Source organism: Agelaius phoeniceus, chromosome 6 (genome assembly GCF_051311805.1).
Source record: "Agelaius phoeniceus isolate bAgePho1 chromosome 6, bAgePho1.hap1, whole genome shotgun sequence".
In the NCBI taxonomy this organism is placed as follows: domain Eukaryota; kingdom Metazoa; phylum Chordata; class Aves; order Passeriformes; family Icteridae; genus Agelaius; species Agelaius phoeniceus.
The window spans coordinates 38,695,533-38,715,665 of NC_135270.1; the positions used below are offsets into that span (position 1 = coordinate 38,695,533).

At 39.0% G+C, this 20,133-nt stretch overlaps 1 protein-coding gene across 2 annotated transcripts in view; it reads right to left on the reverse strand.

Moving 5' to 3' along the window:
• Positions 1-18,919, reverse strand: part of SNX6 (sorting nexin 6) — a 29,625-nt gene extending 10,706 nt beyond the window's left edge. The window contains exons 1-10 of one of the 2 annotated variants that reach the window (XM_054634554.2): positions 18,814-18,919; positions 18,606-18,653; positions 13,003-13,107; positions 11,188-11,298; positions 9,634-9,755; positions 7,545-7,668; positions 6,225-6,320; positions 4,847-4,952; positions 2,340-2,415; positions 1,044-1,083 (exon numbers count right to left, since the gene is read on the reverse strand). In XM_054634554.2, the coding sequence (XP_054490529.1) occupies positions 1,044-1,083; positions 2,340-2,415; positions 4,847-4,952; positions 6,225-6,320; positions 7,545-7,668; positions 9,634-9,755; positions 11,188-11,298; positions 13,003-13,107; positions 18,606-18,653; positions 18,814-18,819 (834 nt within the window). In that variant the 5' untranslated portion in view covers positions 18,820-18,919. Of the gene's footprint in view, positions 1-1,043; positions 1,084-2,339; positions 2,416-4,846; positions 4,953-6,224; positions 6,321-7,544; positions 7,669-9,633; positions 9,756-11,187; positions 11,299-13,002; positions 13,108-18,605; positions 18,657-18,813 lie in introns of both variants that reach the window. The other variant, XM_077180441.1, reaches the window with a different exon arrangement.
• Between the last annotated feature and the right edge of the window lie 1,214 nt (positions 18,920-20,133).

The window sequence follows — 20,133 nt, forward strand, 5'->3', positions numbered from 1 at the left end:
TATTCATTTGTATGATACAAATTATATGTACAATATGCAGTACACAACAGATGGTCTTTTTCAAAAACTAAGATCAGGTTTTAATGACAGGATACTTAAAGATGCAAAATGAGAAGCAGTATTAGGATTTTGTATTAAAATGTAAGGAATAAGCTACTCTACAAGAAGTAATTGACAACTGGCTTTTTATATTAAAAACTGGGTTTTTTTCCCAACAGCAATTATATTTACCATATGCTAGAAAAAATGTAGAGAAACAAACTTATATTAAGAGTTGCACAAGCAGTTTTATGTTGTTGAAATTAAAGGAAAAGAAATTTTTAAGGCACCTTTGCAGACTAATTGTGTAACTGCATGCGCTAAATGGTCTAAAAACCAATAAACTAATTTGCTTGCATTTGAAACAGATTAGAAATAGAGTCTGCAAGGGCATTTTTAAACCCTAATTTAAAAAAGATAATTTCTGAAACGCAACATTTTGAGTCAAAGCAAGTAATTCTGTCAATTTTCTTTAAAGTATGTGTTTATACAGATACAATTGTCAGTTTAAGAAATGCACACATTTTTCATTTAGAAGTCTTCCTGGTACATGGCATACATATTCTCTCTACCAAGCCAAATAAGTAAGGCACAAGAGAAGATACATGAAAAACTGGTTACAAGCATAAGCAATATTACTTTTGAGTCAAATAATTGCAGAAACAGATCTTGGCTCCAGAAAAAAAGCAACATGACCACCATTTTTTTTTTGATTAAGGATTCAATTTCTTCATTTCTTTTATCCATAACAAGTTCTGTGATTCCCAGTAACAAGTATGGAAGACCTCAATGCATTTTAGAGGAACAGAAGGGTATTACAGCAGACTGGCTAGAAATGTTTAGTAGACCGGAGAGTCCAAAGGTTCATTTTACAAAACACAACTGAAATCTTACACTTTCTCATTCCATACCACACTTTGCTTAAATGCTCCATCTAGAAGCACCCATATTAATTCACATATTAATTCCTTGTTGACACATGATGTCTGTTTCATAGTACATACCCTTGTTTTGTCAAATAACTCTGACACCTTCAGAAAAAACCTGTGCAAAGGAAACAGCTCATATTACAACATTGTTTTGAACAGTCTAATTTCTAGAACTCACACTATAGTCAGTGTCTGGCAATAAAGATTGCAAAGGCATTGTTTACAGTTATAATTCACAGAACTCAGAGAACATACTAGTTTCAAACTTCAAATGTGTGGGAACTGGGCAATGTAAGAAAGGCAAGGGAAAACAAAGCATAACAAATGGATATTTTTAAGTAAAGAATAATTGCTCAGCTCCTCAAGGATTCTTTATGCTTCTGTGAATTAAACCCCTAACACCAGCACGATGGTCAATGGTCTTACACTATTATCAAGTGTCCTTTACACAAATTTGAATGTACTTTTCTTCACTCAGTAAACACGACATATGTCCTACTTGGAATTCAGGGATGCTGAGCAACAGCATGGCAATATCTCCACTGCAGGAGACAATACAGGGCTTCAGTCCTAGCGCAGACTGAATTACAGTCAAATGATATTTTGACAGAGGACAGATGTGATTTCTGACACACCCTAATGGACTACAACAAATATCAATACTATCATCAAAGTATCTGGTATATAAGCTATCACCACACCTGGAAGTGTATCACTGTAATTCAGGTATATTAGAAAGTTAACTTTCATGTCCTACCTGTTGTCACACTGACACCAACATCACACTAACTGTGTGTATGTTGACAAGCACTGACATCTTTAAGCTAGTAACTAAGTTTTATTGTCAGATACACCAGACTTCAGGCAAATCACTGAAAGATTAAAGAACAAACATCTGTACATGGAGACACCCTTCTAAAGTTCTGGGGACCCCTGAAGATTCTTTTATTTTCCTAAGGGCAGCAAACTTGCCAGAACAGCAGAACTATTGGTCAGGATGTTGATATACTCAAAAAAAATTGATATACTGAGATCTGTGCTTGATCTGCATATATCATAGAATTTGAAACATTTTTTTTAAATGGTGAAAAAATTGTGGGTTTTTTTCCTTATTTGATGAGGACTTTTCCATCTCAACTGTTCCAATTTTCTACAGATTTTAGAAATTGGCTTTTTTTAACAGACGAATATTAAAACAAAACTGTTAAATGCAACCTGCTAAATCAATGAAATACTAGAGGAGAAAATGATTTAATGTCATACAGCTGTAATAACTTCTGGTTTTCTCCTAACAAGAGCTACCAATCTCACAGGCCACCATTAAGACTGCTACACAGCAAATTGCCCCATAGGTTATTAACAATATCTTACTTGCATATATCTGTGGAATCCTGCGTTCCTAATGCATATAATGAAGAACCAATTCTATTATAGTCATCCGCCACATCTAGAAAAACAAACAAGCACTTGTTTTACTACCTCATTCCTCTTCTTTCTGAAAATTTTGAAATTCCTTTCTTCAAAAATAGGTATTTTTCTAAAAGGACATGCTTTAACACAGAAGTAGAAATAAAATTGCAATCTTATCACTTAATAGGAAGGATAACTTCACACAATAAAACAGCGGTTTCACCAAATTGTGCAATCTGTAATGTATCTAGGAGTATTTTATGCAATTAAAACCTGCTAGGTGAATTAATCGTGCAATTTTTTTAGGTTTTATTTTAGTGGAAGATGCACAAACTTAATGGTTAAAGTCTGAATTTAAATTTTATTTTAAAACTATTTGGAAAAACAAAATCACAGTTTAACAGTTACAAAGCCTGTGTGCTTGAGAGCACTTAATTGACTACAAAACCCAAACTACAAAAAATACAGCACTATATACACAACACATTTTCTAGCACATCCCTGTTTTTAGAAAACCCTTACCTCTTCAACAAGCAGTCAGTGGTTAAAGTAGCATTAGTGTTAAATCACTTTAAACAATAAATTAGAAGCAACATTTGTAAGAAGGCTGTGTAATTTCACTAGTGAGGTATTGCTGTATAATATAAAAAAAATAAAAAACAAATCTTTGCACACAGAGCTTTTTTAAAAAAGCTCTAAGCATTAACTCAATTGATGATGAAAACCAACAGTCCCCAGCAATGAACAAGTTTGTTTGTTATTTCTGAAGTTTATATGCCTTTAAGCAGAATTATTTTTTCCTAATAACACAACCTTAACAGATTGAGTGAGTCAGCTTTCACCTAATTCATTACTCCATACATTATCAATGCAGCTGGTTACAGTGAAGAATGGTATCAGGAAGCAATTAATCTCTCCTTCTATTCCTCCAATTTCAACATAAAAATTGATTTTCTGCTGGAAAGAGCAAGTTGGTGTCTTTGCAAGACCTGCAGCTCTCTGTTGATCATGTTATCCATAAACTACAGATTGTCCATTTCCAAAACAGGTTCCCCAGGTCATTGCTCTACTCCTCTAGCCAGAACTTCAAAAGGTGCCATTTGTCCCAGTTCACAGTTTGGCAGAAGTTGTCAGTAAACATTTATGTGATTTGAGCCTGGAAACCAACGAAGCTTTGTCGTGAGTTTGATCAATCCTTTTCCATCAGATCCTCTACAACCTAATTTCAAAGGATTTTCTCACTTCTACAGCCAATGTTAAAGCCTTTCTCACTCTGTAAATAAATCTTGGCACTTCATTACCATGAATGAAGTTCAGTTCTCATTTTAAGAAAGCAACCAAAACGACCAGAACCCACTTCAGGTGAGAACTGAATGCAGATACAGGGCCTTTAGCTCATTGAGCCATATTTGACTCTTTCCAACTTCTAGCACAGATACTAAAACCTACAAAAGACTCAACGTTCATGCAACAGCAAGAGAAGCATCTGAAGAACTCAGGAAATTCTTGGTTTAACATCTCATCCAATATCTATTTTAGAGATCTCATCAATGGAGATTCATGAAAGGTTTGTGACCTGGTTTTGTATGTATATTACTGTAGACAGCAAAGACAGTATCTGTAAATCACACCCAAACTTCAAGGAATAGACAGAATCTGGAAGATTAATTTTGATTTATCTAGGCAGAAAAACTTAAAATCAAAGGCAACACAGGCCAATTTCTTCTGAGCTTCTCAAAGCACAGTAATCCTAAATCAAACACAATAGTCCTAAGCCAAAGATTTTTCATTTTCTCAAATAAATGAGCTGCACTTGAGAAGACTATCTAGAGCTTTCAGAGATCACAATGGTTAGCACTCAGCTCACGAAGACAAATCAACAGGCAAGTGGTAAATCTTGTCTCAGTAAGAAAAGGGATCCTGTAAACCAGACTACTCAATGCACACATTGCTGTCCCCACTCTAAATGGCTAAAAAATGGAGACCTAGTCTAGAACCAATGGGCCAAACAGGAGTTTGCTACAAGAAAAGGTAACTTTGTTAGCAAGGTAATGCAATGCCCAGTTTGCCAAGAGATTGCCCTCAATGGAATCAACCACATCCAATCCAGAACAACTGCACTAGGAGTAAAATCACCTGTACTGCCATATTACCCACCTCTACACCTAAATGACTAAGTCAGACTTCAAAAAAAATATTAAAACTTAAAGTGTAATTCTTTTCAAGCAGACAGCATGAAGAATAAACATATCCTCATTGTTGCACCAGACTCTTCTTACTCCATCTAGTCTACTGCAGCAAAGCCTAAACTTAGAAATTCAGACTGAACTTCTTTAGACTGGGAAGGCTACACTTGGAGAAATGAATTCACTTTTCACGTGCAAAAAGTAAACTAAAAATTACTTCTCCTCACTAACAACTTCTGTACATTTTAACTAGTACTATTTTCACCCTGAAAAACAACTCACTTTTATGTGATCTTGTCATTTTATCAGATTTGGCAGAGGCATCTTTGACTCGGTTGTGATATTCTACAAGGAATGTTCTCTCATGTTCAAAGAAGTCATCCACGTCCTACAAAAAAAGGGAACAATTAATAAAACAGCATTTCACCCACTCTCCACAGAGCAATTGCAGAGTAAAGTTGCACATTTCACTGCTACTGTGACAGGAAATGCATCTGGTTTTCATTCTCTGGTTTTCATTCTCTAAAATATAAATGGTGATTTATATGAACCGATTTCTTCTCCACTCTTATATCATGACTTCAAGTTTTATTAAGAATTTAGTAAGAATTAAGAATTTGTAAGAAGTATCCTAAAGATCCATATAACTAAACATGAAGGAATAGCAAAGGATCACCAAGGGTGACAGACAAATAGAGTACATGTAATCTACTTACATGTAGAGAAGGAATGAAAGTCACCCAGCAGCACAGAGGCTGTGGTCTCAGACAAGATGATTTGAACTCCTAGCTCAGAACACTGATCTTAATGACAGACTTCTTACAATTTGGTAAACAAAGGTAAATGTTAATATTGTCTGTATTATAATTTGAGATAACTGGTTTACACTTTTTTAAAAACCCTCTAAAATAACACAGATGCTCAATACCATGGAATAGCCTACAACATGGGCTTTGAACAATATTATGAAACTGGAAGTTATGTGGACTTCATATTTTTCTCCAAGTCATAATTAATCCATGGTCATATCCACTTTCCAGCAGTTTCAAAAAAAAATATTTTAAACCTAGACACTTAACTCTTGTAAAAATTGCTACCAAATGGAAGGTCACCACTAGAAAGAAAAGAGATTAAAAATCATTCTCTGCAGAATTTCTGCTTGCTATAAAAGTGCTCTTGTACCTTTTGGAAAAGTATAAATTAAATTGAATTTTCATTACTTTTTTTTCCTCAGTTACATTCTTTAATCTAGGAGATGGGAAAAATCATATAACCTACTGCTGCTCTTTGAAACAGCAGACAGATTCTAAGAAGTGGGGAAAATTCACTCCATTAGTAACTTCTGAACAGAAGCAGTTGTCAGACCTACTTCTCCTTTCCATTACATAAAATGGCAGGCCTGAACAAAAAAGAACCCCAACAAGATTATCAGTTGTCTATGTATAAAAAAGGTGCTTAATTTCATAGAGTACTGAAAGGTCAAGAAAACTCTCAGTTAATTTGTACCCAGGCCACAAGTTCTCACCCAAGGTCTGCCACTAATTTTTAAGTTAGATATCACTACAAAAATCTATTTTTGTACCTATGTAAATTCTGCTTCATTAAAAAAGGTGACAAATGTTAATGCATTTTAAATCTTGCTATGTGAAGCAGTAATCACCTTTACTCCTGAAACAATGACACCATCTGCTGATTTAACCATATTTTTGAAGAAGTCTTCAAGTTTCTCTTTCTTATTTTTCCCACGAACACTCAACTGAAAAACAAATTAATTTATGTTAATTCATTTTCTGGAGGCAATACAAGCTTTAAAAAATTAAATAGAACTACATACCCCTACTAGCTATACTTAAAACAGTTCTACTGTTCTCTGTTTATTCTTATACTCTGCACTAATGGGGACAGGGCACCTTGCATACAGAATGAAGAAAACTTCATTTACTAGATTGTTTATCACCTAAAATACCATTCTAGGGGAAAAAAAAGGATAAAAAAAAGAGATCAGCACCATTCTAGCACCTGTTGTACAGAGTGTACATTTCAGTTACCAATAACACAGTATTTATCATGCACAGTATAGCTGAGTTGATGTAACAATAGTTGAGTTAATACAACCATGTTTCACTCTCTGGTGAATGGCAGATCTTTGACTTCCAGAGGATCATGCTAGTTTAAGCCTCCTCACACTCCTCCTTGTCCATCTAACTACTCCCAGTTTAAGTAAACTGAGTGCCTGAACCTGTAAGCATTTTTACATCATTTTTACAGAGGAACCTCTGTAACACATTTTCAATTAAGTATGTACACAGTTGAGCCAGTCTGTGTAATAATTTCTTCCACTTAATGTTTATTCCTGCAATTCTAAAAAGTAACTGAAACTCTTTGCAGAATAGGAGCAAACACTGTCTCCAACACCAAAGAGTTATGAATCCAAAAATACTCTCCATTATCTCAATTCAGTATGTTACATGTGGATAACCACACTAGTCCAATATTCAGAAAAAAATTAACCACGTTTTCACTCACATCATTAACATTATCAGAATATTTCATCAGAAATTCTCTCTAGTTTTGTTAGCAACAGAATTTACACCAAAGTTCCAAATCCTAAAAAATTAGTGTTCCATTTTGTTCCATCATTCTTCCTCGCAGCAAATAAAAATAATTCAAAAAGTGGAAAAGTATACTGTCAAGTAAAATCACCACCAAAAGCTCACCTTTTTAATCCAAAATATAGTGGATTTCCAGTAATCTTTTTGATGCTGAGGTTAAAGCATAGAGTACATTTGGTTCCCCAGGTGGCAGAAAATGAACTCCTACAGACTAAACGAATTTCTAACTTTTACGATACAAGTATGTCTGGCATGAAGGAATTGATGTAATTTGCTCCAGGAGGTAATTCCCTCTTAATCAGTTTTCCATCCCACCATAAAAGCACATCTTGATTTCTCTTGCCAGCGATTCAGTTTTCAATACTCACATCCTGATTATATTCCAAGAATACATGGAAATTTAAGTCCTTTCTCAAAATAGGATGTGCTGCCACGCGACACAAAAACACTTCATGCATTGCAACTGTCTTCTTGAATATTGCCAAATATTCACTAAAAACAAGAAACAAGACAGACATAAGAATTTCATATGAAGCAATTAAGTTTGAAATAAACCTAGTGAGCAGCTTTAAGAGATCCTCAGTAAGGGTACAAAATTACAAGCCGATATATTGGAGCTTATCACTCCAATGTTTGATATAGACATAAATAAATACTGCAATGTTAATACTAGGGAGAAATTTGAAGCCCAAACACATTACAGAGAGACTTTTAATGAAGAGTCAACAAATACACTCTAATTTTTATGGTTAGCTAACAGATACTGGTTTGCTGAAAGTGTAACCTCATTTCATTGTCCTTTCCCCAGCACCCCAAAATTCAAGAAACTAAGGTACAGACTACAGTCCCTCAGCACTGTGTACTGATGTGCAAATTCCTTCCTCCCCATCTCCATCCCCTTGCCCATTTGCACCCTCCTTACTTATTTATATGTTTATGTAGTTTTGTTAGCTGTTTAGACAATCTTTTATTTCATGTTAAAGCACCTAGCCTTTTTGAGCCAAAGCTTACATTGATGTCTCACTTCATAGTGGTTCTAAAAGTGAAATTAAGAGCTGCATTTGGTAGGTACAACAAAAAAACACATTTAACCATAACAATCACATAGTTGCCCAGCTCAGCCAACTCAACTTCAAAGCAATCACTCACTTGCAATTTAATTAAGAGGAAGGCACTCTTACCAATACAAGTTTGCTAGAATTCATTGCGCTTTGCAAATTCAATGAGCAAGATGCAACTCATCTAAAAATGAGGAAAGGGTTCTTTTTCCCATTCTGAGGTCAAACAGTGAAATTATAATCAGTGCTTTTCCTTCCACTATGTGCAAGGAGGTTAAGATTTACATACCAGCAAACCAGCAGGGCCAGTGTTGGGAGATGTTTGATCTCAGTGAGAGTAGTAGTCATTCAGTGAAGACAAAAAAGGAGGATGCAGAGGATGGAGGTGGCAGTAGAAGAAACCCAAAGTTTTCTGTGTTATCCAACCCCTAACCAGACCACAAGAGAATCATGATCAGGGCCGCTGGAAAACCAGATTCTTTAAAATCTAGAGTGTTCTGCTAATTTCCAGTTTTCTGCATATGAAGTGTATATCTACTCTGCTATAAATTATGCTGTACATATCACTAATACAGAGCTTTTAAGACATTTGCTCACAGCAGCTGAAGTTCGGAGAGAAAGCAGCAGTTGTAAGAGTTCTATGTACTTTTCTTGCCAATTCACAGCTCTTGATAGAAGCAGTCTAGAAGCAGCGTAAATATACACTTGAAAACTGAAACCAATGACAGGAAAAAGATCAAAGAAGTGAATGCATGATAAAGAAAATGGACGAAGCAAGGAGAAACTTCACTGTGTAACTCAATATGGAACAAGAAGCTTCAGAGCAGTTATTTCAATATAAATTAAATTCATAGTAAGGGAAAATAGTTTTTTCAGGAAGTATATTCTCCTTGTGCAAAAATTAAAAAAAAAAGTGTCCAAAAAGGAATTTTCTAGTAATCTTTGTATTTCTTGGGGAACAGAAGGTTGGCATCTATGTTTACAGTACCAACCACATGCACAACTCCCTACTCCCAATCACTGCGTGTATTACCCTAAAGACTAATTATACTTATCAAATGTGGAATACCAGAACTAAAAAAGATAGAGGTTATTTCCTCCCTTTGCAGATGTTCTGTGAAGAACAGGATCTAAGTACTTTCCTTCTTATGAAAGAATGTTCAAGAACAAGCTAATTTATTTCCTGTTTCAGAAGATCTTCCATGAAATTATTTCTACAATTTTCCTAATGGCACTGATCATGATCACTAAGATTAACCTTGGTTATATAACAACTGGATTCTCAAGTCTGTGTTTCACAGAGAACCTTTACAGTGAGATTGGAAACATGGGACAGCAAACAGCATTAAAAGTTTTGGAAAATAAATAAATTAATAAAGTAGTAATCAAGTCTACATACGCTTCCAGTTCTTGTTTCATCTTGGTGAATTCTTCTTTAGTCATTGATCCTTCCCCTTCTCCAAGTTTCTGCAGTTTCTCCCTAGAGGCATCGAAGTCAGGCCTGGGTGGTGCTGGTGGAATCTGGAATTTAATCCAATTTTTTTTAAGTTCTCATTTTCTCAGTGAAACAACACCCATTCACAGTACAGGAACTGTAGACTGCCTGCAGCTTTTTAATACATGTTTCTCTCTTTCATCATTCATTACAGCATTTCTGGATAAAGTCTCTTATTCATGAGTTATTCATGCTGCATTACTACACCAACTTCGGTCAAGTGTCCTTGAAGATTACTAAAGGATTAACTAATGGCTTCAGTTTAATTACAACAGAAGCCAAATAATACTTCATTTCCCATGACAATGACTTAAAACTTGAAAAAAATATTTTTAATTGGTTTTGGTTTAACTTATTTGGTAAGGATTATTTCTCATTTAAAGAAAGAAGAAGAAAGGATTCCAGAATTGTTTTCAGACCATCCATTTCTAACTCCCAAAACTTTAAACCAGGAAAACCATTCCCTATTGTTTGCAGGCACTAGCTCTTTCTTGCAGCACTGCTGACATTAAAGAAAGACATATGTGTTGAAGTAACAAAGCCTCCAGTCAACAAGGCTCTAGGTTACTTTTGTAATACAGTATATTAACACTGAAAGAGAAAACATCAGAGTCAAACTAAACCTGAATTGGTGCCAGGAAAGGAACACAGAACCAAATATGTTTAAATTTTAATTTACTGATATGGGCCCATTACATTACCATATTACAAAAAAAAAAAAAAAAAGAAAAATCCAGCATCTAGACAGTCAACTGCCTGAAACTAGTTATTACCACACTGAAGGTCTAATCATTTCAAATAGCTCTTCTGACTAAGAAAAGACTAGCTCAAGAATGGTATGACCATCACAGATTATACTCATTATAATTTACCCAGTAATCAATTAGAAATATCTGTAACCCTCTGAATCAGCAAACACCCCCCCAAACACAAAACAAATACCAAACTTCATACCAAGAAGACAAATATTCCTATTTGCAATTAACATATGAAAAGCAGCACCATTTTTAATATGCCGTATCATATGGTGCCTGTTTTGAGACCTCTGTTCCTGGAATGCCTGAAATTAACTTCAAACTGTAAGTTATTATATATTGAGGTTCCCTGTGTAACTCGGTTAAACATTAGCTTGCAGAAACAATACCACCAAGTTACACAGTTCAACCCTCTCCCACACTTTTAACACAGTGGCATAAAAATATACTTGGAGACAAATTAAACTACTCACTTCTTAGGAGTAAAGGGCAAGAAAGTATGACAGCTACTGTAGCTTTCTTCCAAGCTCGCTTCAACCATTAATTTTGTGTAATTGCATAAAATGACGTATTAAAGAAGCTTATCTGATTTTATAAGGAATGAACACCTGCTGTTTCCACTGCATTTAAAAGCAGTCTCAAGTAGTTTTGATCCAGCCCACAGAAAATGGCACACATAAACCAAAAGAATACCAGTACTTACAATATAGCCAGCATAGTCCTCATTCTCAACAAAAGAGTCATGAAGCCAAATAAACTCTTCGTGTTGCCGGACAACAGAAAATTCGTTTTGTTTGAAATTTGGTAAGGAACTCTAGAAGGGTAAAAGGAGGTAGAATTATGGGGGGGAAGGAGATATGGAGGAAGAAATGCGCAACAAAAAACAAGGTTTTTCATTACTACATGAGAAAAAAACCTTGAGGGAACAACAAAAGTTCATACCACAGTAATTACCCTCATCTTAATTATGCAGCAATCAACTGGCATGGGTTGCCATAAGAGGTTGTGGAGTGCCTGCTCTCATCAACACATCTAGTATCTTTATCAACTTAATCCTGGAGCTCCATTTAGTATCTTTACTGATGATCTGGATGAGGGGACCAAGTGCCCCTTAGCCAGTTTGTAGATGACACCAAGTTGGGTGGAGGTGTTGACCTGCCGGACGGCAAGAAGGATCTGCAGAGGGATCTGGCCCAGCTGGATCTATGGGCTGAGGCCAACTGTAGGAGCCTTCAACAAGGTAAGGAGCCAGGTCTGCACTTGGGTCACAACCCCAGACAGTGCTACAGGCTGGGGACAGAGCAGCTGGAAAGCTGCCCAGTGGAAAAGAGCTTGGTCAGCAGTGGCTGGACATGATCCAGTGTGTGCCCAGGTGGCCAAGAAGGCCAATGGCATCCTGACTTGTATCAGGAATAACATGGCCAGCAGGACCAAGAAAGTGACTATTCCTCTGTACTGGGCACTGGTGAGGCCACACCTCGAGTGCTGTGGTCAGTTCTGGGCCCCTCCTGACAGGACAGACACTGAGGGGCTGGAGTGTGTCCAGAGAAGGGCAACAGAGCTGGTGGCAGCTCTGGGGCACAAACCTAATGAGGAGTGGCTGAGGGAGCTGGAGGTGTTCTGGCTGAAGAAAAACAGGGATATGAGGCCGTAGCCAGGTGGGGGTTGGTCTCTCAAGTAATAGGTGAGATGACAAGAGGAAACAGCCTCAAGTTGCACCAAGGGAGGTTTAGATTGGATATTAAAAAAATTTCATCACCAAAAGGGCCGTCAAGTTTTAGAAAGGGCTGCCCAGGGAAATGGTGGAGCAACCATCCCTGGAGGTATTTAAAAAACATGTAGGTGTGGCACTTGTCCCTACATGGTTTAATGATGGACTCAGCAGTGCTGGATTAACGGCTGGAGTCAATCTTAGAGGTCTTTTCCAACCTAAGTGATTCTATGATTCTGTAATTGAAACCCAAATGGACAAATGCTGAGCAATGTGCTCTTGCACACTCTAAATTAATGGTGAGAGTGAAGGAGGAGATAGGATTAATGATGTCCAGATATTCTATTCAACTTCAGTTATTCTGTCACTCTGCAATCAATAAACATTCAAATCTAAAAAAAGCCATAAACAACAGTAATTAAAAATGATCCCTGAATGTAATACAATTACAAAATATGCTTTTAGAATCTGAAAGTATAGTAAGATCTAATCAAATTAAAAAACTATACTGAAGTATATTCATGTATATTAAAGATTCTACCTGCAAACAGGCTAATTAATAGGCATGGGAATGGCATAACAACACATCAATGCAAAAAAAAGTGAACACAACTTTCTTCTAAACAGTTTCTTAACTCTTAGTCATCTTTTTCTTATGCACCGCAGCTACATAGCCTTGTAAACAGGAGATAATTCTACTTTCTCATTTCCTCTGGATTGTGTTACACTTTGTTTCAACAAACAGTTTAAGCACACTCTCTTTTGTATATAATTAAGAATTGCTGCATGTACAAACCCAAGTTTTACCTTTGTATGGACTGTGAATTTCACTTTATCCCTCTCACTCAGTGCATCTGAGATATCCACTTGCAGAGCAGCATCAGTCTGGAGATCTACATTTATTGCTCTAAGCTGAAGGAAAATATATTTAGCTTAAAATTTTTTTAAAAAAAGGTAAACTATATTTCCATTATTCTTTCTTTGAAATGAACCCTGATCCTGTAATGCTGAAGACAGATCACAAAACCCCCAACATTAAAAGGTTATTTCCAGCAGAAAAAGAAATTCCAGCAGTACTCGTTATGAACAACCATACAAATAATAATCACCTTTACAGTATGCCTTGTTAGTGCACTATTTTCATTTCTGTAGATTGTTAACTTGCTAGTAATTGAAATGCTCAAGACAAAGTACATTTACAGATAGCAACAAGTTTGGTAGGTTTTTCTCTTTATTGTCCCCATTCCTCTGAACTGACAAGCTGCTCTAAATATACTTGTAAAGGTAATTATAAAGATATTAACAATTGGAAAGGTACTTTTAAGGAGAAAAGTGGCTCTATATTTCAAAGAAGCAAGAGCAGTTACAGACTTGATTTACTCACACTGTCTTATTACACTATTCTGTTCAACATATTTCATCATGTAATGAAAAAGCTTAAAAGAATATCCTGAACTTCACAGAGATAAGTCTTCTTGGAACTATTGTTTTTTCTGAAAAACCCCAAAGCAAAACACTCAAACCCAAGACTTTGATGTCTTCAAAATGAGCATGAGAAATGGCAAAAGTGCAAGGAATACATGTGTTTTTTTCTACAAGACATGAAACCTGAACTCTTTCACAAAATAATTCCAGTCACACTGGAGAAAAAAAAAAGAGAGACAATGATAAAATATAGCAAAACTGAAATGTTATCTGAGCACCACAATATTTGGCAGAAACCAGACCAAAGGCTTCGGTACTTAGCGTAACCTCATCTAGAGCCCAACTGGAAATTCAAGTCCCCTCACCCTTGCACCCTTGTTGCTCTAGAGGAATTTGTCCCATGACAATTTCATCATCATGGCCAACATACATTTGGAATGTTTTTACAAGCACTAATACTAACCCTGAAATCTTTTCCAATCACATTGTCAAAAAATATTTCAACATCATGCTCACAAGGCATACTTTTTTTACTGAGACATGGTGTTTTCTCTGCTGCATTTTTTCTACAAATATCCCACTCTACGGTATAAAAATGCTTTACCATACAGATTTGGACTTTTCTCCATAAATTTTTTCAAGATTGCATTTTTAAGTCAATACTTAAGTACAAAAATGCTTTAAGCATTCTCAACACACAGGAGGGAAGTTACACATGAGCAGATTTTGAAGGTAACACTGTGAGGCACTGGAAAAGCTCTAGGACAGAAGCATCAACTGCCACACCTTGTTTTCCATAAGTTACCTTTACATTAAATCACAGTGGTCAGATCCCAGGCTAGTGTTGCTGTTAACCTCGATGCAAGGACAACTCTTGCCTATGTAGCAGCAACCAGACACATGGATCTCAGAATTAGTGTGTTAAAGCAAACCAGAATCGTGCAGTCCACCATATTCTGCTAAGGCTAGCAAAATGTAACTGTTCAAAAGCTCTGACACATAGCTTTTCCTTACAGTGAAGTTGGAAATCATTAAAATGACTGCACAGTAACATATTCACACACGTGATTCAGGCACTGCCTTTTGTTTTGTTTTCCCAAGGTTTAGAGGGTCACTGCCTCACACAAAGGCATATTATCATGCAATGGTTTCTTGCAGATCACTTCTCAGAGGCACAATCTCCTAGCTCCTACTGAGCTTCCACAGTGCTTACCATCTAATTTAGGAAAGAAAAATATAATGACATACCAATGTCTCCCTTATGTCATGACACCACATTTTTCAGCATGTAAAAAGGTTTTTGTGGTTACATTGTCTGGGGTACTGTTTGTTTTTCTCTGGTCCCCCCAGAATACATTAACAGACTGAGTACTCTCAGCAAATAATCTGGATTATCTAAATGGTATTTCTGTAATCTTTCACAGGTCACAAATATTTCTACCAAAATACTTTTGCACCTCCTTTTTTTTTCAAAGTGGTACAATACAAAATTCTAGAATTCAGTGTAACAGCTGATCAAGTTTGCCATTAGAGCATATCCAGTGCAGTGCAGCCTGATCATATGCACTATTCCCAACTTCATATACAAAAGTCCTATCTGTGCTGAGAAAATTAAGAACTAAATATGACAACTTCACCCATGACATACAGCTGTAAAGGACTATTTGTTTGCTTTATACTGAGTTAAGTTTGTAACAGTTTTGAAGAGTTTAATCACATGTTAAGTTATGCCATGTAGCCTGACTGCCAACAGGGAATGTTTTCATCTGCAATGGTAATGAAGCATTTATGAAAGGTGTCAAAGACAATCAGTAAGTTGAAGGACTTTAAATATATTCATGTGACACAATGAATCACATTGCATTACTAGAAATTGAATTCACAAACAACATCATCACACCACAAACTTAAACAAACTCTGCAGCACTACTTCCAAAATAAAACTGCCACCAATGGATGGTTTTCTAGTGACAAAGGAAGTAGAAAATGAAAAAATAAAAGAGGTCTGATACAGATGAAAACTGAAATGAAAGTACCTTAGAGTAAGGAAAAAATAGAGATAGGGTAATCTTGGCCCCCTTCAAGTCTAATACATACAACAATGCAAAATAATTTTATGCTTACATATGTTATCTACATCCATGCTGAACAACTTGCAAAACAAAACCTGATTTAATTACTTTACAGTTTCCTACGCTATACCAAAGCTATACCAAGAAAGTCCCTGTTCTGTTCAAAGGGTCTAGAAAACAGCAGAAGCCAAAACCCAGGCCAAGGGATGTTACAGTGCTAACTGAGAACACAATGCAAGCAGAGCATTTACATCTAAGCTCTTGCTTAAGGATCAATTATACTTCAAATGATAATGGAAGGAATCTGGTACAGACAAGGGAAACAACCAAGTGTTACATTCCTAGGTAATGTCATCCATTAACAGTAACTTTCCTGCTCTAAGCTCTTTCAAAAATGTTAAAGAGTAAAAAGGACCCTATCTTCAGCTGGTTCTTTACAGGCAAATACACAAAACAAGGGGACAAAGAATACCTTTACAATAAAAGCTTTTGAAGTGTTTTCACAGCATTAAGCTTCCAGCAGACCTGTTCTAAAGGATAGCTCATTTCCACTGAATGAGTGTTACCTAAAGATTATACAGATATAAAATACACACTAGGCAGTACTAATGGAGCAATACTACACCACTTTACAAAGATGTATTGTTTATGTTAGAGAGAGCACAAAAATCCCAACAGGACCCAAGTTACACCAAGGAAACTCAATCCTATCCTATTTCCTAAGTGAAATTCAGAAAAGCAATTCCCACAAGTTCATTTTATGCAGACCATTTATAATAAGTTCCTTCTACAGACCACCCACTGCTACTTCCTCAAAGAAGATTCTCAGTGCTCTGTTTTACAGTTCTCCAGAAAAGGCTCCATATGGTGTAACACCATTGTCTGAGAATTACTCTTCTGTGTGGCATCAGCATAAATTCCAGCCCTCTTTCATCCCACCACCCCAAGATTAAATTTAACACAACTGTAGCCAACAAACGTTCCTGCAGCAGTAGAAGTACAGTTGTCACAGCAATATCTGAATTCAACAGAGGCAAGAGTATTGATTTTCAAAACTAAAAGCTCAATTACTCCGACTAGAAGTTACCATCCATGCTTACAAGTAAAGACTTGACCTACTCATTATTTAATTGCAGAGAAAGGCAACAAATCAGAACTAGGGAATGACTTTTCATATGAAAAGATGCTTATTTTTACTACTTCTACTTAGAAAAAAGTATTACAGTTTTGAAGATTAAAGCACAGCAAATCCATTCATGAACAGACTGCCATATTGCTTTTGATTAACTTCCTGTATCACAAACAAAATCATGCAGATAACAACCTGTGTTTTAACTCCAGGCATTTAGACGAGAAAAAATTAAACCCTCACAGTGATTGGGGACTGAAAATAAGAAACCCTTAAAAAACTAGGGAAATGAGAAGGCCACTGTTCTAGTTTAATTCCTCAGTACTGGATGAAGATGCAGGAGAGAAAAAAAAAAATTACTGTATTTGGCCAATTGAGATGGTAAGTCTTAAACAGTACAAACAAGACTGCTAAGAGATTTCTTAAGGTTTTCAATTACCTTGTGAACTCTTTATGACCTGTAGCTTTAGAGGGAAAACTAATAACCAGCCAAACAAACAAGTTTCACAGGAGGTCAGATCCACATTGTTATGTTCTACCTGCACCTTCAGATAAAGGCAACTTAACTGTGCACATCAAAGGCTGTTCCTAAGTACCAGGGAGAACCTATGTAAAATACCTACATAAATAAAATTCCACAGTTATTAAGCTCTTCGATCCTTGCTCTGAAGACATTCAAAGGACAACAACGACAACCTCCTCTCTCTTTTATCTCATATTCTTAGTAAAGTAGCTGTACCCATAAAGGCAACAGCTTTACAGTGGCCAGAATTGGCCTGATACAATATTAGAATGCCTTTTTAAATTTCTGGCCATAAACTGGAACATAAAATGCACTGAATTTAACATCTGACTATGGTGTGCATGATAAAACATCACACCAACACAGTGTGTCTCAGATTTTTGTATTTTTAGTAATATATTGTATGCAGTCACTTCAATAATCACCAACAGCCAAGGGAACCGAAGAGACCCTGAAGCTGCTCTCCTACCTTGCTCACAGTTGGTCCTTCTCAAGATACTAAGTGACAGGGATAATCAGTCTGACTATATTGTACTAGGTTAGCTGATTTGTTGCTTAAGTGAGGCAGGCAAGTTAAATAAAGATGGACACAGCAGTCAGAACAGAAACGAAGGCCAGAAACAGAAGGGCAGAGAAAAAGGTTTTCTCAGTAAGAAACACAATTGTGGCATCCTGTCCCACCAACAGAACTTCTCTTCAATAAAGAGTTTATTATGCAGCATGAGCCTGCAATGTAAATGTCCCATTGTTATCTTACGGGAGAGCCCCCTGGGCCTGAAGGGAGAAGGGAGGGCAGGACTGCATCACCCAGGCCCCGGATCGCGGCTGGCGATGGAAGCTGGCGCTCCCCAGGGCTGCTCAGCCTGGGCAGGACCGGCCCCGCCGGGCGTGTGCAGCGGGAGAGCGGGGGCCGCAGCGGAGAGCGAGCATCCATCCCCGGCCACAACCCCCTCCCAGCCATTCCAACGACAGCATCAAAGAACTGTCCTTCCAAAACTTGGGTGACACAACAATGAAGGGCACACGCACACAGACGCCAGTATCACTGGGAGGTTGTGCCAGGAGCAGATCCCGGCGGGCGGGCGGACGGACGGACAGACAGACAGCCCGGACGCTCGCAGCCCAGCATCCCGCCTCCGTCCGACACCCACGCGGCGGGCTCAGGCCAGCAGCGCCCAGAGGCCCCCGAAGAGGGGCCGACCCCGTTTCCCCCACGCCCAGCCCCAGGCGCCGGGTCCCGACGCCTCCCCGCGGCACTTACACCTCGGTCCTCCTCCGAGAGGAAATCTGGGCCGTCGTCCGAGCCTTCCTGCTTGGGGGCGAGGCGGCGGCGCAGGCAGGGGGCACGGAGGGGCACGGCCGGCGGCGGGGAGGGTGAGGGGAGACAAAGCGCACAGGTTAGCGAGTGCCCGGCCGCGCCGCCCGCCCTGCCCCGCCCCGGCCCGGCTCCGCGGCCGCCCCGGACCCACCATCATGGCTGCTCGCGGCGCTCTGCGCCCGCCGGAGCCGCGGCCGGGCGGGGCTGCGGCGTGCGGGGCGTGGCGGGGCGGGACAGCGGCGGCGAGCGGCGCCTCTCGCGAGGGAGCGGCCGTGAGGGGAGGGAGGGAAGAGAAGAGAAGGGAAGGGAGGGCGCCGGGCGGCGCTTCGGTGGCGGCTGCGGGCGAGGGAGGGGAGCGGGGCCAGCCGCACCCAGGGCGGTGGTTGCTTGTGTGGCGGCCGCGCGGTGTTACCGTGCGCTGCTGGGGCTGGCGGGTGCCGGGACGCGGCTGCTGAGGGCACTGGGCTTGCCCCGCGCGGGGAGCGGCTCTGTCCGCTGGAGCGCGGCGGCAGAGGCGCGCCGGCCCCCGGAGGTGCGGGCAGCGCCGAACCCGCAGCGCCGAACCCGCAGCTCCGGCCGCAGGCCGGGGCCTCCGCGCTGCCCTGCGCCGCTCCCCGGCATTCGTACGTGACACGGGCTGCGCACGTTTGTGCAAGCCTGGGTGTGAATCTGTGCGATGACTGCGCGAGAAATTAAGAGGCTTATAATATGGCTTTGATCTTTGGGCAGTTACGTGATTTAAGATTGATAGCTGCCTGTTTCACACCATGGAGTGGAGCCTTTAAATCCTGCTTTGTCTAATGACAGTGGAAAAGGTCAGCATCCACACAGTAAAGCGGATGTAAGCGTGGAGGGACTCTATGCCTGAGGCTGCGTTTTTGTGTGAATCAGAGCTAGAACGGCCAAGAAGCGGCCCCAGGGTGAGGTTTTGTAATCAGCACGCTCCATCTCGGTGTTGCCGAGGGATGCGGGCCGGTGTGGACATCAGCGCTCCCGTGGGCCTGCACTCACACAGAGGAGGGCACCAGCCCACCTGCAAATTAAGACTGCAACAATTTCGTGGTTTCCATCCTAGCTGGCTCCCTAGCCAAGTCCATCGTTAGTTACAAGCACGAGTGGGACAGGAGCACTGCTTGCCACAGCAGCACCATGTATTTAGGTGAAATTAAGCCCATCAGGAAACTGCACCTTGAGAAACCATGCTTGTATAGCCTCAAGATAAGTGAAGATAATGCTTTCTGAACTGCACACTGCTTAGAAGGCTGCTTTAGGACGCAGAAAAAGAAATTGTCTCCTGAAAATTGTTCTTAGTATGGAGAAATGTACTTGAGTATGCATTTTGTAAGTAATTTTAAAAGCTGTTCTTTAAACAATTTTCAAGTATGCAGCCTGTTTCTTGATACAGAGGTGCAACATCATCCAAAATACTGCCTTACTTCTGAGGTTGAGAGAAATAAAAATATTTTATGAA